This window comes from Gracilinanus agilis, chromosome 3, assembly GCF_016433145.1.
Source record: "Gracilinanus agilis isolate LMUSP501 chromosome 3, AgileGrace, whole genome shotgun sequence".
Lineage (NCBI taxonomy): Eukaryota > Metazoa > Chordata > Mammalia > Didelphimorphia > Didelphidae > Gracilinanus > Gracilinanus agilis.
In genome coordinates this window covers 302,679,677-302,694,264 of record NC_058132.1, presented here as the reverse complement: position 1 = coordinate 302,694,264, position 14,588 = coordinate 302,679,677, and the positions used below count along the sequence as shown (strand labels likewise).

The 14,588-nt window shown below is 35.6% G+C and overlaps 1 protein-coding gene across 1 annotated transcript; it reads right to left on the bottom strand.

The window, feature by feature from the left end:
• Window positions 1–11,640: 11,640 nt before the first annotated feature.
• Window positions 11,641–12,177, bottom strand: LOC123239342 (signal peptidase complex catalytic subunit SEC11C-like). The gene has a single exon (XM_044666618.1). It carries the CDS (start codon window positions 12,145–12,147, stop codon window positions 11,641–11,643), a length of 507 nt encoding a protein of 168 aa, XP_044522553.1. The 5' UTR covers window positions 12,148–12,177.
• Between the last annotated feature and the right edge of the window lie 2,411 nt (window positions 12,178–14,588).

The following is a 14,588-nucleotide window of genomic DNA, read 5'->3' as shown; positions in this document are numbered from 1 at the left end:
TTCCACGTACCTTCCACGCTGTGCCCTGTTGTGGGGTTCCTCCGTTCGTCTGGACTTGTTTTTATGTCCCCTTGAGGAGTTTTGTGTGTTTCAGTCAGGAGAGGTTAAGAGCTGCTTCTTACTCTGCCGCCATCTTAACCCGGAACCCCATATTAAGCTTTTTAACAGAAATAATGTCAAATAACACAGCAGATTGATTTTTACATCTCTTTGTGACTTTGCCTCCCTGGTTTTGAAGGGGTACCTGATATGGAAAAAGCTAAACAGATAACAGGAGAGAAATAAATCACCTGTTTTATAAATAAAACATAAAATTTAGATTTGTATAATGTAATGGGGATAATTTGAGGAAAGGTGTGTGGTACAAGGGAATTTTGAAAGGAGGTTATCAGGGATTTTTTAAGATAGTAAATCTAGGCTACAGGTAGGCTGGAATAAGGAGATTCAGGATATAATAGGGCTGAAGTCAGTAGTATAACACTGAAGGAATAAGATCTTCAGGGAGAGGGAGAATTAATCTAACAGACAAATACAGCAGGGCTTATAGACCAGGACTCAGACTTAAACACAGGCTGAGGGAAATAGACTAAACTGAAATTAACAACAGGCTTAGTTAATTTCACAGGAAGGAACTTGTTTTGAAGTTACACCTTCCTTCAAGATGGATACCCGGCTTCCCTTCAAGCCCAGAGTATGTTAGTTCTTTCCCTCTTCTTCTCTCTCTTAATAACTAACTGACAAATTATACTAATAGGTCTGTTGAAACACAAAAGGGTTTATTATCTTCAAAAAGATGATCTGACAGGAAAGTGGATTAAGGAAGCCCTAACAGTTGTCTCAGGAACCTCAGGCGGGGAAGGGAGGCAGAGATGGAGTCTGAGTAAGGACCTGCCTTTAACTCAAGCTTACAAAGTGCTCTTGATATCTAAAGGGAATAAATGATGACCGACTAGTTTCTTTATATCTAATATTGTCAATTATAGTTAACCCTTCACGAATTTGAACTCCTCTCTAATTACTCTCCTTATTAACTCCACAGACATATAAGGTAAGGGAGGGAAGGTAGGAAATAATATAGGGAAGGAAGATATAAAGGGCTTATCCAAAATAACAATTTCTTAAATAAATATTTCAAAGCTAGGTTAAATTTCAATTCTACAGATAAGTAAGGAGGCAGCTTGGCTGGTCAGACAACCTCCCTCCATGGGAGACCCAAACCAACTGAACTCTTCCTCAAGATTCCAAACCCCTAACTGCTTTCAGAACTCAGCCAAAGCTTGAAAAAAACTATATGACGCCCTCTCTCTATACTACAGTAAACAAAACTCCTTAGCAAAATTACAAACTAAATTCAGAACTGATAATTTTCCTTTTGAGGAAAAATCCTTCTCTTTAAAGATTTGCTCTCTTCAGTGTTTTTTTCTTTTTGCTTCCATTTCCTTTTCGTCTATTCTATTCCTTATGGAATTGTTTTTATCAGTGTATATTTGTTCTTCCAGTTCTTTTTTGCCTATTCTAGTTCTTAGGGATTTTGTTCCCTCATTGGATTTTTCCCCAGCTATTGAGTTTCTATGTCAATTCTCTTATTTGATTTTTGAAAACGTTTTTTTTTTTCCAAATCCTTCTAGGACTTCTCTTGAGGCCTGGAATTCTTTCAGACTTTCCCTTGGGACTTCACATTTTTCTTTTTTGGCACTGCTGTACTCTTCTGCTTTCCTATTTTGTTGAGTTTCTGTCAAATTTTTTGTGTTGTTGTCTTTTGCTCATTTTTCTAGTTATCCCCCTTCCATTACCTTATCTCTCTGTTGAGATTCTTCTTTGCTCCTGGGGTGGAGGAAGCACTGTTCCACATTTTAAAAATATTCTTCTCTGTCCCTTGGGGTAGACTTGTCTACCTTTGTTACTCATGGTGCATTGGTAGAGGTGGGGGAGGTGGAGGTCCCCCTGTTGACTTGCTCTTTGGAGCTTGCAGCTTTTCTATCAAGCTAGATTTAGTTCACTGTTACTAGTTCCCCTGTTGTTTCAAGGCCATGTGGCTTGGGCTGGGAACATCCCCTGCTCTTGGCTCTGCTACCTCAGATACTTTGCCATTTGACTTTGCTACCCAATTAGAGTAGGTTAGGCTGGGCTGGTCCCCCAATCAGCTGTTTTGTTGCCTAAAGTTCTCTACTGCCACTTGAGAGTGTGTAGGTACCTTTTATGCGTTTGCTACCTATGATGAGTGTTGTAGAATAGGTCAGTCCCTGACTGTCACTTTGTTGCCTCAGGTGCTTTGCGGGCATGTGGGGGTTTGTAGGTTTCCCTCTCTTTCTGCCTTTGCTACCCAGGCTGAATTGCTTAGACTGGGCTAGTCCCTCCGTTTACTTTCTCTGCCTTCTATACATTTATTGAATAGCTCAGGCTGGGCTTTTTCTATTTTTCAGTTTCCTACGCAGTGGAGAGGGCTGATCTGAGTTTTGCTGGTTACCACAAATGACGTGCAGCCTGGGCAAATACATTTTTTTTTAAATTAAGTGCCCACAGTGATGTAAAGTTCTTTGCTAGGCCATACGGACATTATAAAGTCAAACTACGACATATGATTTGTTGGGGAAAATGGCCCTTTAGAATAAATAGATAATTGGTATGCAATATAAAAAAAACCACTGTCTTGTGTGATATATGAGAGGAATTTATAGTATTTATTTATAATGATCTTATAATAACAGATCTACTATGAAAATTTCTTTTCCTTATCTTTTTTCTTAATTGGAGGGAGGTAATGGAATTATAGTCAATATTTTTATATCTCTGTATGTGCCTAATGTAACTCTTTGGAAATGGTAAGCACTAGATTAGAGAGACCAATCACTCACTTTGCCTTTCTATTTAGGGCACATTTTGGCATTTGTTATTTATAAGTTCCTAACAGGTGTAAATAAGATGTGCCAGACACCTTTAATGATCTTAACAGGAAAATTTGCCTTTTTGCTGTTTCTGAGTGCACTTTCCATCTGATACATATATTTAAACAGAGTGTTAATTCAGTAAAAGCTACAGTAGATATTTCCCAGAAGAGTAGTTTTGGAAAAGAATTCTCTAAAAAAGATAGAATAGACTAGAATAGCAGTCATTTTACACCCACTGAAGGTACTACAAGCTTCTATTTCAAGGGCACAGGTGAATTTTAAACTACAGTAGTCACATCTACGCAGGGATGAAATCACTCAAGACAGCATAGTAAAGAATGGCTTACATGAATAAAATATAAGCTAAGATTGTTTCTTTTAAGGAAAAGACATACCCATGCTAAATGTTAAAACTCTGTTCTAGGACTCTTCCCAGTTGCACTATTACTTGTCTGCTTGATTTAGTCTGATTAGTGCCTTTTTAAAGAGATGTTATCATTGAGCTAAATGTCTATTGATGAGATTTTTTAACTGTCAAGAAAGAAAAATACAAGTATATTAATTCCAATTCTGCTTTGTTACTCATCACTTAACTTACTCAACTCATTTTAAAATTCTCCCATAACTTTTTTATAATACTTTAATTTGCCAATCTCCATATCTATCATCACTTGCTTCATCTTGGCTATGGATTATCTCACATCCAGATAACTGACTGCTGCTTCTTACTTTCTATCTTATGGCACTACACTTGTCAACCTTTTTACATTGTGTCAGTTTGTTTCCTATCCAACAGTGTGGCCAGAAAGCTTCCTGCTGAAACCCCTGTGTTATCTTCTTAAGGGATTGTATAGAATTCAAAATTGGAATTCTAGGCTCCCAAACTTATTACAACCATTCCCTGAAATATAGAAATTCCACTTTGTTTTCCTTTTTCCTCTTAGGCATTTCAAATTGTTGTTGAAACACTTTGTGTGGTGCCATTTGAAAATAAGCTCTGAAAATTACAAAAGTTGAGGAAGAAGCTGTAGATTCATAGAGGAAGGAGGAGCAAGAAGAGAAAATAAAGAAAAGAACAAAGAATAAAAGGAAGGGAGGGGAGGAAAGAAAGCATTAACTGCTTACACCTTAAAAACCAAGGACATTTGTATTTTCCTGAGGTAAGTGTTTAATTGGGATGCCAGCAACCACATAAGCATTGACTCATTTATTTCCATTTATGAAAAGAAAATAAAGAGGGAGTTGTGAGGTCAGAAACTAAAAACAACTCTTTTATAAAAATGAATTTTCAAAATGTTCAGACAATTGTGGTTATCGATTTCTACAGTCTTATTTCTTGAGTATCTGAAAAATTTCTTGACTGTTGCCAAAGAAACGTTTTTATTAGGTGAAGGTTAAGTGCATGGATACATAAATTTGAGAAAATACCATGTTAATTAATCTGCCTTTTATTTCAAACTCCAAGGCAGACTGGAGAAACAACCTGAGGGTATCAAAAATCATCATTTTCAACACATTTAATTGTAAAATTGACACTTCTGAATAACCTGATTGCTATCTTATTTTCTAGAAGCATGAGTACATATGATGTAAATAATTTTAGGGCTATTTGCAACCATATTGTTGTACCTCTTCTATAGTCACTACTGATGTATCTAGTAGGTCAAAATGATTATAAATGTGACTAATAAAGGATGGTTAACCTGTTTTACATCCTCGATCTTAGAATTAATTCAGAGGAAAAAAACATCATTATTTTTTTATGCAACATATCACATCAAAAATTAGCTTATGTGGTTCAACATGACAATCAATAATCTATTGCCTTTCAGAAAGAGGGTGCTTGAGGTAAGGTTTAATATTTGTCATATGGTTTATACTGAAGATTGATCAAAGACCATGGTGTTTCCTAGCTGTTGTTAGTTTCATCTGAAAATTGCTACATGAAGTTGCTCTAAGTGAAAGTGAAATATGGAGCAAGCTTCTATATGCTGTTTAAAGACCAGGGAACATTAAAAAATGAATGACTAGCATTTGCATAACTGACAAGCATAGTCATCAGCACAAAGACTGGAAGTGTAATGTCACATTTACATGAAGCATTATTGGCTCTTATCACCAGCTAATGTATTTCTCATTATCCTTTTATGTGCCTGTGTTATTTTGTGCCTATTTTAAAGCCTCATCATTTCAATTTGATAGATAGTAAATTTTAAAAATACTGTTATTGGAATATTAAGTTAACAAACATAATTGCCTATGTGTTTAAAATTGGATATAATATTAAGATAAAAGGTAGGTATGTAAATAAATGTTGCCTTGGCACTTCTAGTCTAAATAAATATACTTGTCGCCTTGGGGAATGATGCATTAAACTAGCAATACCAGATCCCAACAATAAAAAAGTACTGTCCCTTCTGAGAATTATACTCCCTAAGACTTAATAACATCAAATTGAGATTAAATGCTAACTTTGTCTGCTGTTTTCTATTATTTGTAAGTAAAATTTCAGTGATTCATAAATAACCTATATCTTTTGATCACAGCAAATAGCAGGTATGGTGAGAAGGTGATCATGAAGAACCAATTTTTTTTTTTGTTGCGCATATTGTTCAATTAGGCCCATTATTCTCTTGTTGACATGATGTGATTTTTCAAGTTGACACTGATAACTCTTAGCTCATTTTTAAATTAATATATTATGCAAAGTTTTATCTCTACTTCTCCTAATTTCCCTATTTTGTTCAAATGCAGACACTGACCCTTCTGTTTATTTACAGTTAAGACTTGTTCTAGTGAAGAAATAAACTTGATTTGCTTAGTTTAAACTATTTTTAAATACTCAATAATTCAGGACAATTCTTAGGGAATCATGATGGAAAAGGGTATCCAAGTCCAGAGAAAGAAAGGATGGATTGTGAATGCATTTTATCCCCTTTCTCCATTTTGAGTTAATCAATCAAGAACTAAAAGTACCTCTACTTAACACCTAGTAAATCATTAAGTAAGAGAGTTCACAAGTCACTTAGTAGGAAAAAAAAAGTTCACACCCACAAAGGCTCCCTCAGGTCCCAATCTCCAACCAGGAGTCACAGTAATCTTTTCAGCAAGAGTCTTACCAGCACAGAGACACCAATAGAGAAGTTCTCTCTCAATAAGAGCTATCATGGCGGAAGAAAGGAAGCCATCAGAATGCCCTTGGCTGGCTAAGGTGAACTCTCTTGGTTAGTGACTTACTAAGTGTTAAGTAGGGGTACTTCAAGTTCCTGATTGGTTAACTTAAAATAGACAAGAAAATTTAAAAATCCCTTTCACAATTTCCTCTATTAATTTTTCTCTAGTATAAGCAAAATGTGTCTTCTTTTACAGGTTGAACATGGAAATATGTATTGCATAATATCACATGTACAAGTTATATCATAGTACTTTCCATCCCAATGAAGGAGGAGGGAAAAGAGAGAATATGGACTGTAAAATGTTAGAAAAATATTAAATTGTATCTACATGTAATCTATAAAATATATATAAATTATATATATGTATATATATATATAAACATACACGTAATCATAGCTCTGGATGTAGAAGGGATATAGAACCTTTTATTTAATCCCCTATTTTAAAGTGAGTAAACTGAAGTTCCTAAAATTTAAACCGCTAATCTCCATTTATTCAGGTAGGATGATAAACCTGGGATTTGAATAGTAGTCCTATAACTTCAACTTCAGCACTCTCAATTATGTATTCTTTTCTCTTTATAAAGCTTTTTTTCCATGTCAAGCATGTTGCCTCTAAATGTAGAATTTAAGGTCCTTGAAGGCAGATCAGTATTTTTCTTGTTCAGTCATTTCAGTCATGAACAATCCTTTGTGACCCCATTTATGGTTATGTTAGCAAAGTTATAGAAGTGTTTTTTTTTTAATTTCCTTCTCTGATTCATTTTATAGATAAATAAATTGAAGCAAGCTAGTTAAATGATTTGTTCAGGTTTACACAACTAATAAGCATCTGAGGCTAGATTTGAACTCAGTTCTTCCCAACTCGAGGTTCAGCACTCTAGTCACTTCACCCTCTAGTTGTCCTTAGAGTTGAGCATAGTGCTCTGCAAATAGTTGCTTGGTTAAAATACATGCATAAACACAGAGAGAAAGCCCCTCAGCATACTAGCTTAAACCCCTGTGCATCATTTTTTAAACATTTATTAATAATCATTTTTAACATGGTTACATGATTCATGCTCCTACTTTCCCCTTCACCCCCCGCACTCCCCCCACCCATGGCCAATGCACATTTCCACTGGTTTTGTCATGTGTCCTTGATCAAGACCTATTTCCATATTGTTGGTGGTTGCATTGGTGTGGTAATTTCGAGTCCACATCCCCAATCATGTCCACCCCGACCCATACGTTCAAGCAGTTGCTTTTCTTATGTGTTTCCTCTCCTGCAGTCCTTCCTCTGTATGTGGGTAGTTTTCTTTACCATAAATCCCTCAGAATTGTCCTGGGTCATTGTATTGCTGCTGATACAGAGGTCCATTACATTCTATTTTACCACAGTATATCAGTCTCTGTGTACAATGTTCTTCTGGCTCTGCTCCTTTCACTCTGCATCAGTTCCTGGAGGTCATTACAGTTCACATGGAATTCCTCCAGTTTGTTATTCCTTTTAGCACAATAGTATTCCATCACCACATATACCACAGTTTTTTCAGCCATTCCCCAATTGAAGGACATACCCTCCTTTTCCAGTTTGTTGCCACCACAAAAAGCGCAGCTATAAATATTTTCGTACAAGTCTGTTTATCTATGATCTCTTTGGGGTATAAACCCAGCAATGGTGTGGCTGGATCAAAGGGCAGGCATTCTTTTAGCTCTTTTTGGGCATGATTCCAAATTGCCATCCAGAATGGTTGGATCAGTTCACAACTCCACCAGCAATGCATTAATGTCCCAGTTTTGCCACATCCCCTCCAACATTCATTACTGTCCCCTGTAGTCATTTTAGCCAATCTGCTGGGTTTGAGGTGATACCTCAGAGTTGTTTTGATTTGCATTTCTCTAATTATTAGAGATTTAGAACAATTTCTCATGTGCTTATTGATAGTTTTGATATCTTTATCTGAAAATTGCCTATTCATGCCCCTTGGCCAATTATCAATTGGGTAATGGCTTGATTTTTTATACAACTGATTTAGATCCTTGTATTAGTAATTAGACATCTTTCAGAATTTTTTGTTATAAAGATTTCTTCTCAGTTTGTTGTTTCCCTTCTGATTGTGGTTGCATTGTTTCTATTTGTACAAAACCTTTTTAATTTAATATAATCAAACTTATTTATTTTACATTTTGTAATTTTCTCTAACTCTTGCTTAGTTTTAAAGTCTTTCCTTTCCCAGAGATCTGACAAGTATACTATTCTGTGTTCACTTAATTTACTTACAGTTTCATGCTTTATATTCAAGTCAATCACCCATTCTGAATTTATTTTGGTGTAGGGTGTGAGATGTTGATCTAAACCTAATCTCTCCCATATTGTTTTCCAAATTTCCCAGCAGATTTGTCAAATAGTGGACTCATGTCCCAAAAGTTGGGCTCTTTGGGTTTATCATACACTGTCTTGCTGATGTCATTACCCCCAAGTCTATTCCATTGATCCTCCTCTCTGTCTCTTAGCCAGTACCATATTGTTTTGATGACCGCTGCTTTATAGTATAGTTTAATATGTGGTACTGCTAGGCCACCTCCATTCACGTTTTTTTTTCATTATTTCCCTTGATATTCTTGATCTTTTGTTATTCCAAATGAAATTTGTTATAGTTTTTTCTAATTCAGTAAAGAAGTTTTTTGGTAGCTTGATAGATATGGCGCTAAATAGGTAAATTAATTTGGGTAGAATTGTCATTTTTTTATGTTAGCTCGACCTACCCATGAGCAATCAATGGCTTTCCAATTGTTTAGATCCAGTTTTATTTGTTTGGAAAGTGTTTTGTAGTTGTTTTCATATAATTGCTGTGTTTGTTTTGGTAGATAGATTCCTAAGTATTTTATATTGTCTAGGGTGATTTTAAATGGTGTTTCTCTTTCTAACTCTTGCTGCTGTGATGTGTTGGAAATATATAGAAATGCTGATGATTTATGTGCATTTATTTTGTATCCTGCAACTTTGCTAAAGTTGTTGATCATTTCTACAAGCTTCTTAGTTGATTCTCTAGGATTTTTTAAGTAGAACATCATATCATCTGAAAAAAGTGATAGCTTAATCTACCCATTGCCTATTATAATAACTCCAATTTCTTTTTATTCTCTAATTGCAACTGCTAGTGTTTCTAGTACAATGTTGAATAATAGAGGTGGTAATGGGCATCCTTGTTTCATGTTTGATCTTATTGGGAAGTCTTTTAAATTATCCTCATTGCAGGAGATGATTGTTGATGGTGTAAGAAATATACTGTTTATTATTTTTAGGAAAGGCCCTTCTATTCCTAGGCTTTCTAGTTTTTTCAACTGGAATAGGTGTTATGTTTTGTCAAAGTCTTTTTTCAGCATCTATTGAAATAATCATGTGGTTTTTGTTGGTTTGCTTGTTAATATGGTCAATTATGTGAATAGTTTTACTTATGTTGAACCATCCTTGCATTCCTGGTATAAATTCCATTTGATCATGATGAGTAACCCTCTTGATCACTTGCTGGAGTCTTTTTGCTAGTATTCTACTTAAGAATTTTGCATCTATGTTCATTAGGGAAATTGGTCTGTAGTTTTCTGTCTCTATTTTTAGTCTGCCTGGCTTTGGAATCAGTACCATATTTGTGTCATAAAAGGAATTTGGTAGGACTCCTTCTTTGCTTATCATATCAAATAATTTGTATAGTATTGAGATTTGTTGTTCTTTGAATGTTTGATAGAATTCACTTGTGAATCCATCAGGCCCTGGCGATTTTTTCTTAGGGAGTTCTTTGATGGCTTTTTCAATTTATTTTTCTGATATTGGATTATTTAAGTATTCTATTTTTCTGTTGTTAATCTAGGCAATTTATATTTTTGTAAATATTAATCCATATCACCTAGATTGCTATATTTATTGATATATAATTGGGCAAAATAGTTTTTAATGATTGACTTAATTTTCTCTTCATTAGAGGTGAGGTCTCCCTTTCCATTTTTGATACTGTTTATTTGCTTTTCTTCTTCCCTTTTTTTATTTGATTTATCAGTACTTTGTCTATTTTGTATGTTTTTTTTCAAAATACCAGCTTCTGGTCTTATTTATTAATTCAATAGTTCTTTTACTTTCAATTTTATTAATTTCTTCTTTGATTTTTAGTATTTCTAATTTAGTTTTCATCTGAGGATTTTCAATTTGTTCATTTTCTAGTTTCTTAAGTTGTATGCCCAATTCATTAATATCTGCGCTCCCTAAATCAGTTCTCTTGCTTTCCTGAATATTGTGTTCCATGCCTTCTGGTCCTTCAATGTAGATGCAGCCAGATCCTGTGTTATCCTAATTGTGGTTCTCTGATATCTAAAAGGCTTCTTTTTAGCAGCTCGTAACATTTTTTCCTTTGTCTGGTAGTTTTTGAATGTGGCTATCAATATTCCTAGAAGTTGTCTATTGTGGTTTAAATGTAGGAGGTGATTTGTGGATTCTTTCAATTTCCACTTTTCTCTCTTGTTTGAGAATGTTAGGGCAATTGTCTCTGATATTTTCTTGTAACTAATCTAAACTTTTTTTCTTTTATCATTATGTTCTGGTAAGCCAATAATTCTTAAGTTGTCTCTTCTAGCTCTGTTCTCCATATCTTTGGTTGAATCAATGAGGTGTTTCATATTCTCTTCAAATTTTTCATTTTTTTCATTTTGTTTTTTATATTCTTACTGCCTTGTGAAATCATTTGCTTCTAGTTATTGAGTTCTGTTTTTTAATGACTGAATTTCATCCCTTGCCTTTTGGTCATCCTCCTTCTGGTCTTATTTTCTTTGTAGATCATCTTTTGTCTTCTTTGCTTCATTTTCAAGCTGGCCAATTCTGGCTTTTAAGAGTGTATTTTCTTGTTTTAGTTCATCTTTTTCCTTTTTCAAATTGTCTTCAGTCTCTCTTGATTGCTTTTTGAATTCCTGAAGTTCTTGAGTTAATTGAATTTTGAGATCTTCCAAAGTCTGTGTCCAATTTGCTGGAACTTTTTCCTCTTCTTCTATTTCTGTTTCATTTGATCTCTTTTCACTTCCTTGAAAGAAGTTGTCAATTGTCATTTCTTTTCTCTTTTTCTTTTGTTTACCCATATCTTTTCCTTTTCTGTTCTGCTAGTTTGAGCAGATGTATTTAATGATCTTTGATGTAAGATCTTCTTTCCCTGGCAATGGAGGTTTGTAATTACTTTCCCTGTCTTCTGAAGACTTCTTGTCTTTGCAGTTGTTGGTATTTATCCTGTATTGATTGGATTAGTCTGTACTTCTTAAATTGCTCTTAGGCTAAAACTTGAGAGGAGAAAAACAAAACAAAACAAAAAATGTGGAGGGACACAAAGGAGTGTTTTCACTGAGCTGAGCTGTCCAGCAGTATGGTCCTTGTGTTTGATCTGGTTTTCTTTCATCTTTTTTTTTAAACTGATAAGCCATTTATTTGGACAAGATAAAAACCCCTGCATATTGTTTTATTTAATATAGCAAGTGGAACATTTTTTAATATATTAGTCTTTCTTTTTTCAATATAATTCATTTCAGTCCAATCCCAGAAATTGCTTCTGCTTCTTATTTTAGGATTCACATTTCAGTGTCACATGTTCACCCATTATAGCCAAAAAAGCATACTTGAATTTCAGATAATCATTCATGATTATGGTAACCATCCCAATGTATGGCAAAAACCTTCTTGCTCTTCCTACAACATCCTTCTTTTCTAGCCAGTTTTGACCTTCTTTGTACAAACCTCTATCATAAACTTCACTATTATCTCCTTTAGTTAGAAATTTGACATTTCCATTGTCTTTTTCATGAACTTTGATGACTCTGTTGACTATAGGAATATCTCTTCCTTCAACTTTAAAAATGACTATTTCCCCAGCTCTAATGGGATCTTTCCAGAAATTTGTTAAAAACAGGAGGTCTCCTCTATGAAAAGCTGTTTCCATACTGCCACTCAGCACCACCATAATAGGGCTTTCAATTCCAGTGGCAACTATCAAGCCTTTCCATATCATAAGAGCAGAAGATACAATCATGGCAAAGTTTAAAATCTGGTAATATAGCTGGTGCTTGTTCATCCCTTGTAAGTCCCTGAAGATGTCCGTGGTGGGTAGCTTCCTGAAGTTGGTACCCCGGGACACCATGCAGCACAGGGAGGAAGAAAGGAGCTGAGCAGGCCAGTGGGTTCAGGGTAAGGGGCTGTTACAGGAGCAACATCGACACACCTGCCTGGAGCCCCCTTCTCCCTTTTTTTCTTTCCTCTGGAAGCCCTTTGTTGTCTATCTAGATGTGAGGAAGCCAAGTGGTCTGATGTCTGAGGTTTTGCTCTCTCTAAGCCTCCTTCTTCCTGGTGTTTTTGCTGTGTTCTGGTTTTCTCCTCCAGTCACCTCTCCAGTGCCTGTGTTCAACTCCCCAAGTCTGGTGCCAGCAAGACCCTCTCTCCAGTCCGGTTCGCCTGCCCACCCTGAGGTTTCAGGGGCCACTAGAGACTCCATACAGCACGTGGGGAAGGCATCCTGGGATTCCCCTTCTATACCCTCAGACCCAAAAGTTCAAGAATTGAAGCCTTTTTCTTGGTGTATCTCTTTAGTTGTGCAGCAGTAGGGTTCTTCCGGCCCTGTCCCATTTTTAGATTTGTTCCTCTTTCTTCTCAAAGTGCATTTTTTTCAATCTCAGTGTGTAAGGGTGAGGAGGTTTTAAGATTTGCTCCGTCTAAGCCACCATCTTCCCAGAATTCCCCAGTCTTCTATTCTAAAAGCAGTTTTTTTACCCTTTCTTACACATAGAAGTATTCATCAATGAATAAATAATCCATAAAGTGTTAGAAAACTCTACCATTACATATACATTCTTCGACAACATATTCATATAATCCATATGATCTACTATTCTTTCTTTCTGATGTAATATCTATTTCTCCCTCCATCCTCCCTTCTATAGTTTCCCTATTGAGATTCTCTGATGCCACTTCAGATCTTGAAGTGTTCTCCCAGAACTGAGCTTTGTGACAACAGAGAAATCCAATTTGAGAAGTTTGGAAGAAAGCATTATGACTCATGTCCATTCCTGCACTAGGGAATCTGGGCATCTCTAAAGACAAAAAAGACAGGTTCCCTGATCGTTACAAGATTTTAATATTGTTTGAGATACATTGCTTTATAAACATCAAGAGATAAGTGATGTTAATATTACAATGCTATGTATGAAATGATCTTGAACACTGGGTGTATATATATATATATATATATATATATATGCATATATGTATACCTGGGTAATACCCATCCTGTTATGAAAATGATGTGTGAGCTTGAGCACATCGTTAAAGCTTTCTAGGATTTAGTTACATCATTTCTCATATAACTACATGGACTAAGTAATCTTTAAGAATCATTCCAGCTCTCCAACTTTTTCTTCTACCTTGTTCAATCCCTGGTATACAAAAATGTTCTTAATAAATGTTTGTTTATTGTTGAAAAATGTAAAGAAGTTAGTGAATTGTGAATAACAAAAAATGTAGGATTAGATATTTTTCTCTCATCCTCAAACCCCTTTCAAATCTCTTCAAAACAGAATGCAACAAAAATCAAGCAACCTTAGCTGTCTCCATGGTCTTTGTCATACACAGTTTCAAAGAAGAAAAAACAGATTCATTGATTTCACTTATCTTGAGATCATGCAACATTCTTTTTCCACCTCTTGTTCTACAAGCACCTAGGCTGTACTGGCAGACATGAGAAAATGTCATAAGATTACAACAAAAGCCACTCTCATAGATTGATCTCCTACTTTGAATGCTATGAAGATACCAGCTTGAGGTTACATATATTTGCTCAGTATGTAAAAAGCCAGCTTGGGCCTATAATTTTGTAGGAATACTACTGCAAAATTCTGAACATCCAATGCCAGGACCAATAACTGTGTCATACCAGCAAAGCCAGTGCTGAGGCAGAAAACCTGGAAAAATTGGCTACAGATGCTGAGTCAAATAATTAGTGAATATAGTTAATGGGACAGGAAATTAGGATAGGACACTGGATATGAAGGGACAATATCTGTTCTGAATATCTGTTCTGTACTCCATCAAGTTTTAGGGAAAGAAAACAACATCATCCAGCTTGGGTAAATTCTGACCCCACAAAACTCAGTTGGGCAAAGAACTATGCTTGTGAATTCTGCATTAAATAGTGTGGGAAGAGGTTGAGACACTTGGAGATATAGTCCCCAGAGAAACTGCAATCACACAGGAAGGAGTCAGGAAGTGAGTGATAAGAAAAATAAGGCGGGGGTAGTAGTAGAGCAGAGACTGAAATTGCCAAAGATTTTATTAATTTTTCATTAATTGCTATTCACAGCCAGGTGGCTCAGTTGATTGAATGTCAGGCCCAGAGACCAGAGGTCATGGGTTCAAATCTGGCCTCAGACACTCCCTAGTTATGTGACCATTGGAAAGTTACTTAACCCCCATTGCCTAACCCCTACCACTCTTTTGCCTTGGAATCAATACATAGTATCGATT

Excerpts from the sequence above, each read along its gene's own strand:
- LOC123239342 (XM_044666618.1), bottom strand. The coding sequence starts at position 12,147 with ATGAACAAGCACCAGCTATATTACCAGATTTTAAACTTTGCCATGATT.